Source organism: Falco naumanni, chromosome W (genome assembly GCF_017639655.2).
Source record: "Falco naumanni isolate bFalNau1 chromosome W, bFalNau1.pat, whole genome shotgun sequence".
NCBI classification, from domain to species: Eukaryota; Metazoa; Chordata; class Aves; order Falconiformes; family Falconidae; genus Falco; species Falco naumanni.
Window position 1 is genome coordinate 1,520,330 of NC_054079.1, and position 15,566 is coordinate 1,535,895.

At 48.4% G+C, this 15,566-nt stretch overlaps 1 protein-coding gene across 1 annotated transcript; it reads right to left on the reverse strand.

Annotated features, from left to right (window-relative positions):
- Positions 1 to 15,435, reverse strand: LOC121080370 (DNA-directed RNA polymerase I subunit RPA49-like). The gene is made up of 12 exons (XM_040578347.1): positions 15,292 to 15,435; positions 15,104 to 15,207; positions 13,369 to 13,445; positions 11,118 to 11,203; positions 10,342 to 10,397; positions 9,805 to 9,949; positions 8,110 to 8,217; positions 7,569 to 7,665; positions 6,401 to 6,534; positions 5,154 to 5,235; positions 3,561 to 3,692; positions 1 to 271 (listed from the first exon to the last, which is right to left on the reverse strand). The coding sequence occupies exons 1-12, from the start codon at positions 15,350 to 15,352 to the stop codon at positions 112 to 114; spliced, it is 1,242 nt and encodes a 413-aa protein (XP_040434281.1). The 5' UTR covers positions 15,353 to 15,435; the 3' UTR covers positions 1 to 111.
- Between the last annotated feature and the right edge of the window lie 131 nt (positions 15,436 to 15,566).

Sequence of the window (15,566 nt, forward strand, 5' to 3'; positions counted from 1 at the left end):
GTTAGACAGCCAAATCCAACAGACAGACGGAAGCATCCCCGTGCTGGTCTGTGTGCAGAGTGGCAGTTGAGAAAGGAATTCCTTTGCCCCTGCTCAGACCTCTGAGCCATTTTAGTTCATTTTCTTGCGCTTCCGTTGGTTCCCTGATGCCTTCTGCGCAGGCAAGGGGAGAGAGAGAGTGCCCAGCTTGTGGTTCTGATCGTTCTCAAGTCCTGGCAGCCCCTTTGCCTTGGAGACCTTCAGCCGCATGGCCTTTGCGATATCCATCATCCTTGAAAACAGCAGAGGAACACTATGTCAGTGGGGAGCACAAGCCGCCTGTACCACGATACTGCACAAAGAGATCAACAGCCTTTTGCCTCAGGGGAGAAGGCAGGAGACACCAGCAAGCAGGATGCGTTCTCTGCATCTCAAGGATACCATGGAGACAGAAGCTGGAAGTCTTCAAAGGCTACAGAACGCTACCGAGCTGTGCACCACCACCTCAGAGAGCGTTATGAACCCTTGTTGCCTTACTCGGTGGCCAGCTGCCTTGAGAAATAATAATGCTGCTCTCCACTTCCCTCCAAAGAGCAGAACAGGCATTATTTGTGTTCAGCTGCTGCTGCTGGCAGAACGCAATAGCAGTTAGGAAGAACAAAATAACGTATGACTAGAGTCACTCAAGCTCCACCTAAATGTACAAGAAAACAGACTAGCCCTGGACTGAAATAAGTCCAAAGGTGGGGGAGGGGGTGGGAATTGTTGTCTAAACTCCTAAATTACCAAACTCTGATTTAGTGTTGAATTATATATAAATCCGTGCATAAGGTTAGGTCAGGATGACCCACCCTCTATGAATGAAAGGGCTTCTAATCAACGGAGTCAGCCTTGGGAAGGATGAGAAATAAAGAACAGATAGTGAAAAAGGAACACCATTATCTAAGTTACGCAGAAAGAAGCCTTCAAGTGAGGAAAGTTCTGTCTACAAGAGGAGACAGGCTGGTAAGTTGTTGCAGTCCACAGACATAAAGAGAAAATTAGTTGAAAACAGGCCAAAGGTAACAGCGGTAGTGGGAGAGCACGACCTCAGACTCAAAACAGCCCCCCCGAAAAAGGGCAAAACCCTGCTTGGGGAGCATCCAGAGTCAGTAAAGAACTGCAGTAGCGCTGTCTGAGGACGCATACTAATTTGCATTCAAAACGAGAAACTTGTAACCGATCCCGTGTATGATAAATGAATATGCAATGTACTGCAAAGTATAAAACGTGGACGAATGAGGGGAGAAGTTAAGGATGACTTCACTGTAACCTCTGGGATCAGCTGACAGGCCAAACTGTCTTCTCCCCTGTAGGGACACCTCCTGGGTAAAAAACTTTGTCCTATGCTTAACTCATGCTAGCTGTTAGTACCTGTATTGTTTTAAGTTTGCTTTGCAGTCAGTGTATTAACACCAGCAATCTTTGAACCTCATTCTGTCACAAACCTGTATTTTATGTAACAAAAATCCTCAGCTGAAGTCCCTTTTGTGTAAGTCTCCAGAGATCTGAGTAGTTGATAAAAGGGATTTGACTCAGTGACTCTGTCAACGGGGGTCCCCGAATAGGTTGGTTGAATCACCCTCCAACGCAGGCAGCAGGTAGGCTGGTTGGATGCAAGGGTCTCGTCTTTCTCGGGAAACCGACGGGCTGATCAAATATAAATGGTTCAAGGAAACTCCCACTTCTTAACACGACAGTGTCCCAGCCTCAGGTGGGGTCCTGAGAACACACAAATCCCAGAATCCTTCCAGCTGACTTTTATTATCTTTGAAATCTAAAAAGATTCAGTTGGGAAGGGTTCTTCAGTCAAACCTCCCACTCCAGGAAAGAATTATTCCATCAAGTGGCCCAGGGCTATGTGTATCTCCTCAATTTTTCTAACAGGTCCCAGCCTCCTCCCCCCTTTTCTCAACAGCATCCTACGGCCCACGTTCCTAGCTCCAGTACAGAAGAACAAAACCCGGGAGCAAAAATCTATGTGGATTCCCTAAAAAGCTTAGTCCCGAAAGAAAAAGAAGGAAAAAAACCCAAACCCTAAATAAAAATTGGATAGAAACCAATAGCAAACACTGCTGTTAAACCCACTACTACCCATCAAAGAATAAAGAGCATAACTGGGGGCAAAATCAGAAATAATTGCAGCAAGGCTGATAAGGGAGCTTGCAAAACCAAGAGGTGACTAAGGGCTCTGATAACTTCCAGTTATGACCAGACCTTAACATAAAGCTCTCAGAAAGAAACCCTAGGATAGTCCACAACGTTCTTCTCGGTTGCAGCAAAGGGTTTGTGTCCCTCCACGGCTCCTGCTCAGCCACGCGACTACTAAATAATCCCGTTAAGAAAGACCAAGGTGACCGAGTTATGAAGGACATGTCCTTGGCATCAGCATCACTCACAGAACAGGACAGGGCAGGAAAGAGATGTTAATAAGCATGGCTGGACAGTCACAGACGGGGCCACCTGATCCCTTCCCAGCCAGGATTAAGAAGCTGCCTGCTGAGTCGATGTCTGCTTGCTGGGAGACTCCCCAGACAGCACAGTGGGCTGCTCAAGCAGTTCTGATCAATTCCTGATTTATTTTACCGTGGGGGGGAGGGGGGGGGGAGAGGCAGAGAGACAGTACAGCACAAGCTGCAGTGGAAGAAGTGCCAGAGGAGCTGGCAGCAGGATCTAGCTGACACCTGCTGGGAAAGGCATGCCTTGCAGCTAGCAGCAGGTGCACGATGCTTCTGTACACAGTTTTCCACGGAAAATTAAAAGTCCAGGGAGCAACCGCCCCCAAAAGCTAATGGAGCAAGGGTCGTTTGCCCTGAAGTTTATTTTGCAATCTCTTTTCAATCTGGGAATTTGCAACCCATTCACCATCACCAACCCGGATGTGACAAATCCGTATTTCAAATCCTGGGGCCAGCAGTTCTGCCTACAACCTCTCCCCGTGAATCTTTGCTGTTAAGTCCCCAGGTTCATCAGTTTTTCAGAAACAAGAACCAAGAAGCCAAGGGCAGAGTAAATAATTTCAGGGGGCTGGGATTCTTCCATGTAAACACCACCTATATGCCCACAGTGTGACTGTAAGAACAAACCCCTCTTGTTTCTAGTTTGCCTGTTACAGTCGGCTACAAACCTGCACTTACAGCCAGACTGGTACCTAACAGGTACCTTCCAGCTCTGCAGGAAAAAGGGATACAGGGGACAGGAAGGTGAAAAGTGATGCGACTTGTCAGGCAAGAAACACAGCTGGGCGGCAGTGGATAGACCATCCTGCCATCTGCCCCAGCTGGCCATTTCAGTGCTGCCTGCCTCTGCTTCTTTTCCTGCAGAATAGCTGAAGAGCCTCTTGATGCACCTGAGGGTCTTTTGAGATGTGTAACCACCCCTCCTTTATGAACGCCAAGGCTTCAAAATAAAGCTTCGACACACAAAAGGCAAGAGTCCACTTACAACTAGTAGGTATTACTATGCCACCCAGGGGCCGGAGAAGCTCCCCAGCTCTCTCCTCAGGAGGATCACAGCAAGCACGAACACATGCAGCAACTCACCTGCTTTCTTTGAGCTTCACGTCATTCTGCAGAACAGTGAGGTCCGTTTGGAAGTTGTTGATGTGCAGAGCCAATGCAATGACATATGCTGTGATTTTAGCCTTCATGGACGCAGAGATTAAATTCTGGACACTGGATGGCAGGAGAGAGAACATATGAGATCCGGAGCGTCAATGAACGCAGAACACAACCCGCACAAGGCACAGACAGAACCGGAGCCCCAGTTAAACAGGACTTGACTTTTCCTAGCCACCAAAGAAGCAACACAGACCTCCGAGCACGGGGACCTAATAGGTTCCTCTGCCCTCACATGCCCCTATCTGTTCAGAGGTACAACCACCAACTAACGCCACTTCAGTCTCTTCGGCACGCTGCTCCCTTGCGAGAGGAAGCAAAGGGAAGCTGTTCCAAGCGCATTTGGCCTAACTAGTAATGGCACCTCAAACACATAATCCAGACAAAGCAGACAGCTAGCTGGTGATCCTCTGGGAGCATTTCACTGTTCGCCACTGGTTTGAGACTTCAGACAAAAGCTGGCCCGTTTGGACTCAAGTTCTCTGCTCCCACCACATCAACAGTGGTGGTGCAGCTGTGCTAGCGCAGCATCAGCATTATACGCTGCTTCTAGGTGGAGAGGCTGATGGCTCCTGGAGTGTGGGGAAGGCACTCTGGCAAGAGTGAGGATACTCTTCACCCTTGCCTGTAATTTGGTGCTTCCACTCATCGGGATGGCTGAATAATGCGTATTTATTCAGATTTCTAGCCACTCAGATGTATGTGGCATCCATCTGAAGGCTGCAGCCAAGGGCCACCCGGTCAAAGGCACCTCCACCAGCTGCCCAAGGCCCTCACTGCAGTAAGGCAGAACTCAGCATCCCACAAGTGGCCCTGACACTGCTGGAAAGGACCTGCAGGAACTTCCCAGCCTCCGCTCCAGTCACGGAATGGCAGCTTCTCCTGGTGTGGGTCTCAGCCCAGGGTAAGCTAACTAGTGCAAATCTTTACACAGTTTTGTCTGTGTAGGTTTCACCAGAGAATTCAAATAAGTCATGCCTAAAAGTTGATGTAAAAGCACCCCTGCTCGGCTAATAAAACTATGCAAGTGTGAAAAAAAGCACCACTATTCAGCCACTGCACCACCTCCATCCTGACGCATTCTGGGACGGTGAAGAGACGACGCATCCGTGAGCTGCCTCAGTTCACAGTGAAAATAAACGCGTGGACATCTGCCTGTTCAGCTGCACCATCGAGACCCAGCTGCAAAGCCAGCACCCATTCTGCCATCCTCCATCCAGAAACCATCAGGCAGACGGCTGGGCACCCCATTTCGTCAAGCCAGCTTATATCCATAGGTGCAGGCTTGCGTTTGCACACATGATCCTGTCTCTCCAAGTGACATTTTAGACTTGCACTGTCTAAAATGGACCATCAGCAGCCACAACTCAGTGTTCTAAAGGGCTGGGGGTGTGAAGCAAGGAAGCTACCTTCCATTCTGGTAGGAAGTTTCCCGATAGATAATGTGTTCACGGCCCTTCAAGCTGAACTGGGCATCTCTCTGCCTCAAGGAGATTCAAAACACACATGGTTCCTTACCTGCCATTGTTGTAGGTCAGTGAAGTGAAATTCTTCATGAGTTTCCTGCTAATAATGTGTGGGCATTCAGGACCCATCGGATCTAGGACAGAAAGGGGTTTTGCAGTGGAATGAGAAACACATACTCTTTCTCGTACTGCCCACCTCCAGCCGTCACAATAGCATGTCTGCTACCAGGACATTTAGTGCCTCTTTCCAGGAATACTGAGAACCTAGAAGGAGCCTGGGCACTTCATTTCTAGGTCTCATAATTTTTCAGGTCAGAGAGGCTCCTAACAGCTTTTATTTTCTTTATAAATGGGATCTCTCACTTCAACACAACACAACTGGCAACGCATGTGTGTGTCTATGCCTGTTTCTCCTAATAGATACCTGCCTTTCAATCGATGGTCCTGTCACAAAGGAATATTAGAACCGAAACCACACTAACAAATTCATGCTAGCACCAAGACTGGTCATTTCCACATCCTCCTTGACCAAATCCTGCAGGGCGACTCCTGTGTCTCCAGCAACGCAGGACAATATTTACAGCCAGGCTTGCCATCTCCTCCATCACCCCCCCCCCCAGTCACTGAAAATGCTAACAACGACATTTTCATCACTGACAAGACTCAAGGTATGCAAGTTCTATGGGAGACAGCAAATCCCGGAATTCTTCAGGAAAATCTTTTGTGCAGTGCTTTCGAGAACAGCAGTTCCTGCCATTCTAAAAGCAAGATCCTGAACACAGGATTATTGCGATTCACACGTTGAGCTAATAAGCAAAGGAGGATGAAAACATTCTCAAAAGCACAAAAAGAGACACAAAGGATGTATCACACACTGTACGCCTCTTGCACCTGGAATATGGAGGCTGGATAGTGAGAGCTGACAGTTTCCAGCCTCTTGGCTTAGGCCTAAAGTGAAAATATAAACCACGTCTGTAAGCACAGTACTATCAATAAACTAGAAAGAACCTCAACATTTTCAATCTAAGCTACCTTATCTTCTATCAAGAGGATGTCACGGTGCCATCCTGATGCACAGCAGTTACAAAGAGACTGAAAAGGATGAGGCATACATCTTCCAGCAGACACAGAGCTAACAACCCTCAGCAATGCGGAGATCCTCAACTTCAGCATGGTACAGGCTGAAAGCAACTGCTGCAGCTAGCTGCCTGACCACACAGCTCATTCTGGGCAGCTTTACTCTTTTCCACTGTAGGAATTACAAACCAAGTCTCAGCAGGTAGCTTAAAACTCTCTTACGCTTCTTCTTGATCATTTTCAGGTAGCTGAACTTAATAAGGGTGTCCAGGAACCAGAGGCAGCGGGCTTTGTGATCTCTACTCTTCTCATCAGCAGGCAGGAACTTCAGCTCCTCTAGAACAAAGGAGCAATGGCTAAAACAAAGGAGACGGAGGGAGAGGATGAGGCTCAAAGAACTAGGAACTAGTTTACATCTTCAGAAGAAGACACACCTTTAACCTCAGTGCTCAGCTGTTTGAGGAGAGTCCCCTGGACACCTAGGAAAGGATAGCTCAGGAGGCTGCTTCGTGAGCACACTTTCCTGTCAACGTCCCCCACGTTCAGCCAGCCCCGTTTCAGCGTGCGGCTAAGAAGGTCCCCACACCGCAGGCTCTCAACGCGGCACTCAGACACACTTCTGCTTCAGCACAGGCAGCCACGAAGTACGGGGAGTGAGGCACGGTGCTTTTCCTGCTCACTTCAGCCCCCCCAGCACAAAGGCTTGACAGCTCTAAGTGTATGTCCCTGCCAGCTTGCCAGGCTAGAGCAACCTCTGCAGCGAGTCAGTACTTGGCTGGGACATTTAAGGTAGATTTAGATTAGATATTAGGAAGAAATTCTTTACTGTGCAGGTGGTAAAACCACTGGCCCAGGTTGCCCAAAGCAGCTGTGGGTGCCCCATCCCTGGCAGTGTTCCTGGACAGGGCTTTAAGCAACCTGGGCTGGTGGAAGGTGTCCCTGCTCATGGCTGGGGGTGGGGGGGGGGGGGGGGGCTGGAACTAGATAGTCTTTAAGGTCCCTTCAAACCCAAACCATTCTGTGATACGATTCTGTGACAGTCCCCAGCCATGGGCACACTGTGCTCAGCACAGTTCTGTGGTGTACCTTCTAGGCACGTGCCTTCAGAGCCCACTCTGGATTTCTCCATGCTCTTCCTCTGCCAATTGGCTCCCCAAAGGGCAGCCGTGCTGCTGTGCATGCAGCTTCCTCACCTGTACACAACTAAACCCCGTGGTCCACAAGGTAGGTGCGGCTCAGCCACGCTTGGATCAAATAACCTCCCTCTGTACTGAAAAAATCAGCCTGGGTACAGCAGAGCTGGCAGCAGTAGCCAGCCTGCCCCACAGAAAAACTACAGTTTCACAGGGCCCACCTTCACTATTACAAGGCTGTTTGCAGCAGCCATTACCTTTTATCTTCCGTTTTCTTGGCGATTTCTTCCGCAGTGATGTTAACAAAGACCGCTGCTGGAACCCGCAACGCTTCATACTCTGCTGGGGACAGAACTGGAAGTATTTTCAAGAAAAGAACAAGTGTGCCTTTGCTCACCCTTCCGGACTGAAGGGCCCACAGTGAGATACGCCCCATCCCCTCTCACTTTAGGAAGCGTGGGGTAGGGAAGTAGGGAAAGAAACTCGAAATAGGTAGGACATAACACCACAGCTTGGAAGCCAGTCAGTAACAAAGGACTGTGGTTTGACCCCAAGTCACTTCTCCCACATGGCTCTGACCTCATTACTATTCCCAGTCAAACTGCAGGCAAAAAAAACCCCAAAAAACCCAAACAAAAAACCACCTCAACAAAGCATCTCCCTGCTCTCAGTTTTTGGCTTGCGAGGGGATGAGGTTCAGCTCATTCACACACCTGCCAGCACTCACACCCATGTACCAGACCATTGACACCAAAGGCTTAGAGGTGTGGGAAACCACTCCACCACAGAAAAAGATACTGTCCTCAAACTTGTAAACATCTTCTGGTTTGTCAGCATCTTCATTACACGGTGGGAGGAAGATGGAGATGTTCTGTACATCATCTTGGACCATATCCTGGATCAAAGCTTTGGAAGGAAGCAAAAAAGACGACAGTATTTGGACCACGCAAACAAAACCACAGAGAACATGACCCCAACCCAAATCCTTCCTTTAAACGCAAGTCTACTTAATGGTGGTTCTTTTGTCAACACCAGTTCAGTCACAGTTGGGAGTTTTAAAGCTTTAGAACTCCAGTTTGTCTCACTTGGGCCAGTAGTAAGGAAAAGGCTACCGCTCTTCCCCGTTTTGTTTGTTACTGCCACACGTAGGTGCTGACGTTGAAAACATTCCAGTATGCACAGAAAGGCCAGGAGCTTCTGATACGCCTGCTACGTGCTCAGCATGTTGGGTTTTAACCTGGTGCCATCAGTTCTACCAAAAACTTTGTGTTCCTTAAGATTTAGAAAAGTCACTCCAGACTAAAGAAAAACTGAGGAAAGAAGCACACCAAGACAAACTGCTCCCTGCTGCACCTACCTGTTGCTTGCGGGACGGGCAGAAGATGGCTTTGGCAGCCTGTGGTACAAAGCAGCTCTGAGAGCAATATCCAACCCAGAAGAGAATGCATGAAAGCCTGACAACAGGTATCTCCTCCATTCATAGCCAACGAAGCTCAGAATCCCAGAAATGCAGGTGAAAAGAAACTCTGGAGGTCTACTGTCCAACCTCCTGCCCAGAGTAGGACTGTCTCCAGCACCAGATCAGGGCAACCCTGGCTTTGTCCTCCAAAGCTTGGAAACCCCCCAAGAACGGTGACCCTACACCTCTGTGACCTGTCCCAGGGCTGCACCACCCTCCGAGGCAAGAAGGTTCCCCCAGCCTCCCACCTGGGCCTCCCAAGGTGGGGCAACTGCTGCCACTTGTGCTGTTGACCCCCTGCTGGCACTGCTGAGGCGGCTTTGGCTCCGACTGCCCTTTCAGGTAGCGGTGGGGCTGCTGTTAGATCCTCCTCGGCCTCCTCTGTCATTTTTTTACCTCCTTCTTGATCAGGGCAAGGGTGCAGGGGGGGCGGCAGAGGCACGACAACACAGTACAGATGCAGCCTCAAGGGCACTCAGTAGCGGGGTCGCCAACTGTCCTTGAAACATCACTTCACTGTGATGCCTCGGAGAGTGAACGTTCCCTGTAGCCTAAGTCCATCAGCCTGGTTCACAACAGCACCGGGGATGGCACTTGATGGGGCTGTGACCTGGTTTAGGGCACGGACCATTTTCCACAGCCATGCCACTGTGAAGCCAGGGTACAAGTTCACCTTAACGAACATTCAGCATCTCAGTTCAGACCAGGTGAATGTACCACCTTCATCCCAATAAAGTGGTATCTAGAGACCCCCAGAGGAGCTCCTAACAACGGGCAGGGAAGGACAGTGGTGCCACAGGGACCTTCCCTAATTCAGGCAACTCTGACACTAAGTCTAGCAGGATCAGAAGGAAGCAGTTCCCTTTCCACCAGAAAGATCTGCGAGTTCCTCCACCTGCGCCCTTCTCAGCTGTTAGACCAGCTGCTTCCTTGAAGAAAAGCAAAGCCCTTTCTTCTTCCTACCATACTCGGCAAGTAACAGACAGAAAAAGGTACTTCTGATGACATTAATTAAACTCTGAGACAATACTTACCTGTTACTCCCTTTGCATCTATTATGTTTGCTGCTGCTTCTGTCACAGCTGTATTCAGAATATCATTGCCCACTGCATTCATTCGCCGAGAGTTCAGAGCTCGTTTCTGCTTGCTGGTACCAAAGGTCTCAATGCACAAATCCATCTGTGCAAGGTAGACAAGAGATTAAAACACACGGAAGACACTTTGCATCCAAGAGGAAAACTCAGCTGCTAACCACCACCTGTTCCACATTCACACTCCCTAAGAAAACTTTAAACATTTCCCTGGGCCCAAGTTAACCACGCAACAAGAACTGATCTGCGCAAAGGGGCAGGAGGTAACTGGGATTGTAATCAAGCCTAAAATAATTGTGAAAGTAATGCCAAGTCAGGCACTAAAAATGCACTGTCTCACGGACCTCCAAAGCACAGAGACAGTGCTGAACCTGCACGTACACCCTGCAGTAAACCAAACCTCACAGTCTCAAACAAGTATCATCTGCCACTGTTAGCTGTATAATCACAGAAGAACACGATATGGGCTTTCAACTTTACCTTCTCCCTGTAGGATTTTTTCTGATAATCCTTTGTGTCATCAGGTATTAAGTTATCTATAAAAGAACAAAAGTTAGCACGCTTGGCTTGCAGCAGCCAGGAGAGCACACATACTCCGTATTCCTGAAGCTCTAATGCATCACTGAAAGACTTGGCACATCACTTGAGATCTCCTCCACAGGAGCTGGTCAATTAAACAAAACACTGAATACACAAGAGTATGTACCGTAAACAAAAAAAGGAAAGGCAGGCCAATTTTTGCTATAAAGCGAACAAGTGTTAATGCGTGGATTGCAGCAATACCTGGCTCCTGCTGCACAGGTTAAAAATAAACTCCCCAAACACTTTGGATTATCCTCCTGAGGTCAGTAATAAAAAGCAGTTCTGCTGAAGAAAACTGGTTTTGTTTTTCAGTGATCCAGTCCCTCGACCTGACAATTTCCAGGTTTCCCTCAGTCGAGAGCACCTAGACAAGGCTGCGCTTATTCTGAACAGTGACAGCTTTGTTACTGACTCCAGCACTTCCAGCCTCCCATCCATAACGCTCTCTGCTTATCCTCCACCCTAAATTTCACCTTGCTTCCTTCTCCATTTTTCGCATCATGTAGTGCCTTGGAAGATGATGCTGAGGGAATAAAGCAAAAACGAGGAGTAAAGCAGCCAGGGAGACAACAGAGACCACTGCTGTCAGCAACCAAGCAGTCCATAATTCAATGAGTACGTAGGTCTAGCACACTGTGACTCTGGTGCTGGAGTTACACACAGTATCTTCCTACCTGACAGTAAGGGCTGCAGGCTGAATATTTCAGCATTATAGACTTGCATTTGCCCAGAGTCCTTGTCTAACACGCCGACAAAATACCTGGGAAGAACAGGAGCAAGTGGTTAGTGAGAGACAGATCAGTGGAAGTGATGTTTTAAAATATATGGTGCAGAGCCACGTGTACTCCCCACTCCCTGCCAACCCTCTGCCTTGCGAATACAAGTCTTCCAAGTGCTTTCAGGACGTCAAAATAAAACAAGCTATCTTCAGGGCACACACACATAGTTCACACACACAAGTGTGTATATATATATATCTAAAGACTTGTTGCTCTAAGTAAACGTAGAAGCCTTAAGACAACCAAATTAACTCCAAAACGCACAGTTGAAGCCTAGGTGCTGGAGTGCTAGCTGCTACTCTGTCTTTTTTGATGCACCAAGACCCTTGGTTTCTCAGTGCTTCTACGCAGTTTCCTGTGTTTTTAAACCTTGGGTTCCCTGCAGCCAGTTCTCTGCTCAGTACAAGTCACCAAGTCCTCAGAGCTTCTCAGAAACATGACTTTGCTGTCTCTAGAACAGGGTAATTTCTCTCAGGTAAATTCCTTTTCAGCCCGCATTTCAGTGGGGCAAGCCCAAATGGTTTGTACTGCTCCTCACTGTGCCTCATGACCCACCAGAAACAGGAACAGAGCACCCTCGTCTGAAGTTGATCAGGGGTATCAACAGCACCAGTTTTTTATCTGGCCAGAAGAGTTCGTTCCACATCATCCCTTCTGACTAGCGCTCGAACTTGCTCTCCTCCACAACACATCTTCCTAAAACTCAGGACACGCTCCCTGAAGACAAAATCCACCAGCACAACAGGATGCCTGCTGCAGTGGGAGCAACACACCATGCAACTACTGCCCAAGTACAGCGCAAATGACCATACTTCGCTGGTCAGGAAAGGATCTCTTGGCAGTTCCTGCTGTTCCAGAAAGCCCAGAGGTTTGCTGAACTCATCGACTCAGAAAAAAACTGGACTGTTTGTTCAGAGGTGGTTTCTGCTCCGTGTTATGTGTTATACCAACAATAGCCGTTACGAGTGCACAGTTTTAGGCTGACAGCTGCCACGAGCAACGGGAATGGATCTACTGTAGGAAATCCTCACACATGTAGCTGAAGCACACGTAGGAAGAAAGGGACAGAAGGAAAGGGTAGGAAAACTTGAAAGAAAAGCAAGAAATTAATTTATTAATTCTTGCCTGCATCTCTGGAGATCCTGAGGCATATGCACACCTAATGCAAAACTAGTATTTGAAGCTGAATGTATATCAGCCGGTTAGCTTGCCCTGTTAGTTACCACAGCCCAGAATCTCCAGAGGTGCAGGCAAGAACCACTTAAGCCGCTAAAATCATCTCTTATTTAATGTTCAGAGATAAGAGCACTAAATCGCCCTAGAAATAACACTGCAATACCTGTATCATACATTCATTAAACTAAATTTATCTCTCCGAAGTAAGGAAGAAAAAGCCCCTTGGTTCATTTTTTTTTCCGCTACAGCATCTTAAAACTGAAGGCTGTTATATCTGACGGTCCAGTGCTCCTGGTTTCACTTCTCAGAAAGAACAAAGATTATTAGTATTAGCATGTTTTGATAGACTATTTGCAAATTTCACGTTAGCTCTCCACCCATTTGGCGGTTCTTGTATTCCAGAACGAGACAGATCTCCCATATAAAACACTCCTTAGGAGGACCGTGGGATCTGCGCCAGTGCCACAAAGGTCATATTCTTAAACTAGGACATGTAAAGGCTGATGATTTCACCGACACTTCCTTTTATAGTGCATGGCACAGACACCTTATCAGTTCATATAGCAGCATCATGCTGTGGCCCTGAAGTTAAAGGATGATTAATGACCCAGGGGTTTCCTGGGCAGCAGCAGATGATCTTGAAAATTCTTTATCTTTTAGTTTCTTAATAACAAAGCTGTTATTCCTAGGTTGCAGCTACATCAAATCACTTTCTCACCCTTCCCTTCACAAGATCTTTACAAATACGCTCTATCTGTATGTAACATCACAACTTCCAAAGGGACGCAACACACAAACAACGCAGCTGCTAGGTGCTAGAGCCTCCTGTCAAAATCTTCTTGATTAAAATCACAGCCTCTGTGGGGACTTCTGAGCCAGCTTTAAGAAAGTCTACCAGGAACTTTGTATCTGAGTAATTCCTCTGTGTCCACCTCCATGTTCCTGCCCCCACTTTGCCTGCAACCCATACCTGCATAGGGAGTTACATTTCCTAACTTCGCTGCTGAAGTTATTCCCCACATATGAAAGCCTTTCAGTTTCCGAGACCTGAAAAACAAAGAAAAGTTACCTGACTACAGGGCTGTAAATAACCTTCTCTGCATCTGCTTTATTATCCCTGATGCCACAAAGCTCCACATTCCCAGGCATCAGACACTAGTCGTGTACACAAACTTCACTGCCCAACTTGGGTATGTGTTGCAGCAAGTCAAAATCTTTAAAAGACAGCACTTCTTGAAGCTTAAACTACCCATGATTCTACTTCAGCTTTCACTGGACCAGAAGATGAGGAACCATTGCAAAGAAATGATGAGCATCATAATTTGAATTTAGATTTTATCGCTGTAGCAGTTGGGTGCCACTACACTTAAAACATCATGCAGTCTTTACTGCTGTACTTTAATCCAGAAGCAACTTTGTGAAAGTAATAGGTTTAGTCACAAAGTTGCCAGTGAATAGAGATCAGGCCTCTCTGCCAGAGAATTTAAGATACTATTCCCAATGCTTTAGGGTCCTTAACACAGCCGCTCAAAGCTTCTCTAAGCTTCCAACCAGGACAAACCTTACAGATTTCAGCCTGGGCCAGAGGCAAACACTGATCAGAGTCACTACTACAGACAAGGGGAACTGTTTAAGATATAATTTCTAATGATCCGCTCAAAGCTCCAAGTGACCGCAATTCATTGAAAAAAAAAAATATCCCACCAAAACCAAACCAACAAACCCAAAGAGCTAGCACTATCAGGAATGGCTCAATCACCTAGATGTACTTCAAAACTTTGTGTTTCTACTGTACTTCAGACAAAATCCTCAGGGAAAAGGAATAAATTACTTCAGTACATTGAGTAAATCATGCATGCAAGCAGCTGTAAGACTTAACAATACCAGCAGAAAGCATCTCCTAACTTTAATCGTGGTTCCCTCTTCACTGAAAGAAGTAGAAATCTCCTCGTAATGTAATTTAACAAAATCTGGGTGAAGAATTCACTGTGTTCACTATGTAAACATAACACACCAGATTTTGTGATCATGAAGACCTGACTAGTTGTTAAGTAATGTCACTTTCAAACATTATTTCCCTTTGGGTTATTAAAATAAATAAATAACACAGAGAACTTCAGTAAATGAATGAACCTTCATCTGAGAATACATAACCATGTATCAATCGAAACGTTTGACAGAGGCTCGGGTTAAACTCTAGTTATTTATATATACTTTTGCTACAAAGAAAAACTCCATGCAGATTTTCTGAGCTTTGTTCATTGTACAGTAAGGAGGGCAGCTGGAGCAGGGCAGCGGTTTGAGGGCAACAGCAGTCTCCCTGAAACGGGACCACAGGGCCTGCATGTCTGACCCAGGTTCCCAATCCCTACTTGCAGGAGCGGCCACGGCCACAGACATAAAAGGCGGGAGCGAGATCAGAAGAAGCGCAAACCCTTCGTCACTAGCTGAGGTGGGTAGCGTTGCCGGTATGCCTCGGGGTGCTGGTCTCACGCCGGTCTCTGGCAGGCGCCGCTCCCTCCGTGCTGCAGCGGGGTGCTCCACGCACACGGAAAGCGGGCAGGTGTCGGAGCCGCACCGATGCCACGGCCCGGTTTGGGGCAGGCGCAGCGCCGGGCTCCCCGCGGCCACCCTTAGCGGAGGCGCCGACGCTGCCAACACGAAGCACCGGCCGCAGGCAGCCTGCTTCCCTGGCGGGCCCTTACCAGGATCCTCCGGTGTTTCTTCCGGGGATGGGCCGTGTCCTTGTTTCGGTAGACGGTGAACCGTATGGAGTCGGCCTGCCGCACCCTGCCGTTGGAGAACTGCACTGCAAGGCGGAGGGGAGAGGCCGTAAGTCCCGCTCCAGTCCGTGGCTCCCGCCCGGCCCAGCCCAGCCCAGCGCCCGCCTCACCCAGCACCGCCGGCTGCTCCGGCTCGGGGTCCCCGTGGTAGCACCAGGTGGCGGCGGCCATAGCGGAGGGAGCTCTCTCGCGGCCCGGGCCGCCCTGCCTCCCCGCGTGGCTCTGTACGTGAGGCCCGGCGCCCACAGCAGGCCGCAGCCTACTCCCTGCCGCCACCGGGCCCGCTCCGCTCCAGCGGCCGCAGTGCTGCCCAATCACGGCTATAGTTACTGCCGAGTCGTGAAGGGAAGAGTGGGGGAGGGCGGTGCCGTCGCTTATCAGTAAT

Coding starts and splice junctions, on each gene's coding strand:
- LOC121080370 (XM_040578347.1), bottom strand. CDS start 15,352: ATGGCCGCCGCCACCTGGTGCTACCACGGGGACCCCGAGCCGGAGCAG. Junction 7,666..8,109: donor TGTTTACAAGTTTGAGGACA/GTATCTTTTTCT, acceptor AAATACTTCCAG/TTCTGTCCCCAGCAGAGTAT. Junction 6,535..7,568: donor AAGAAAACGGAAGATAAAAG/GTAATGGCTGCT, acceptor CCTTTGTTTTAG/CCATTGCTCCTTTGTTCTAG.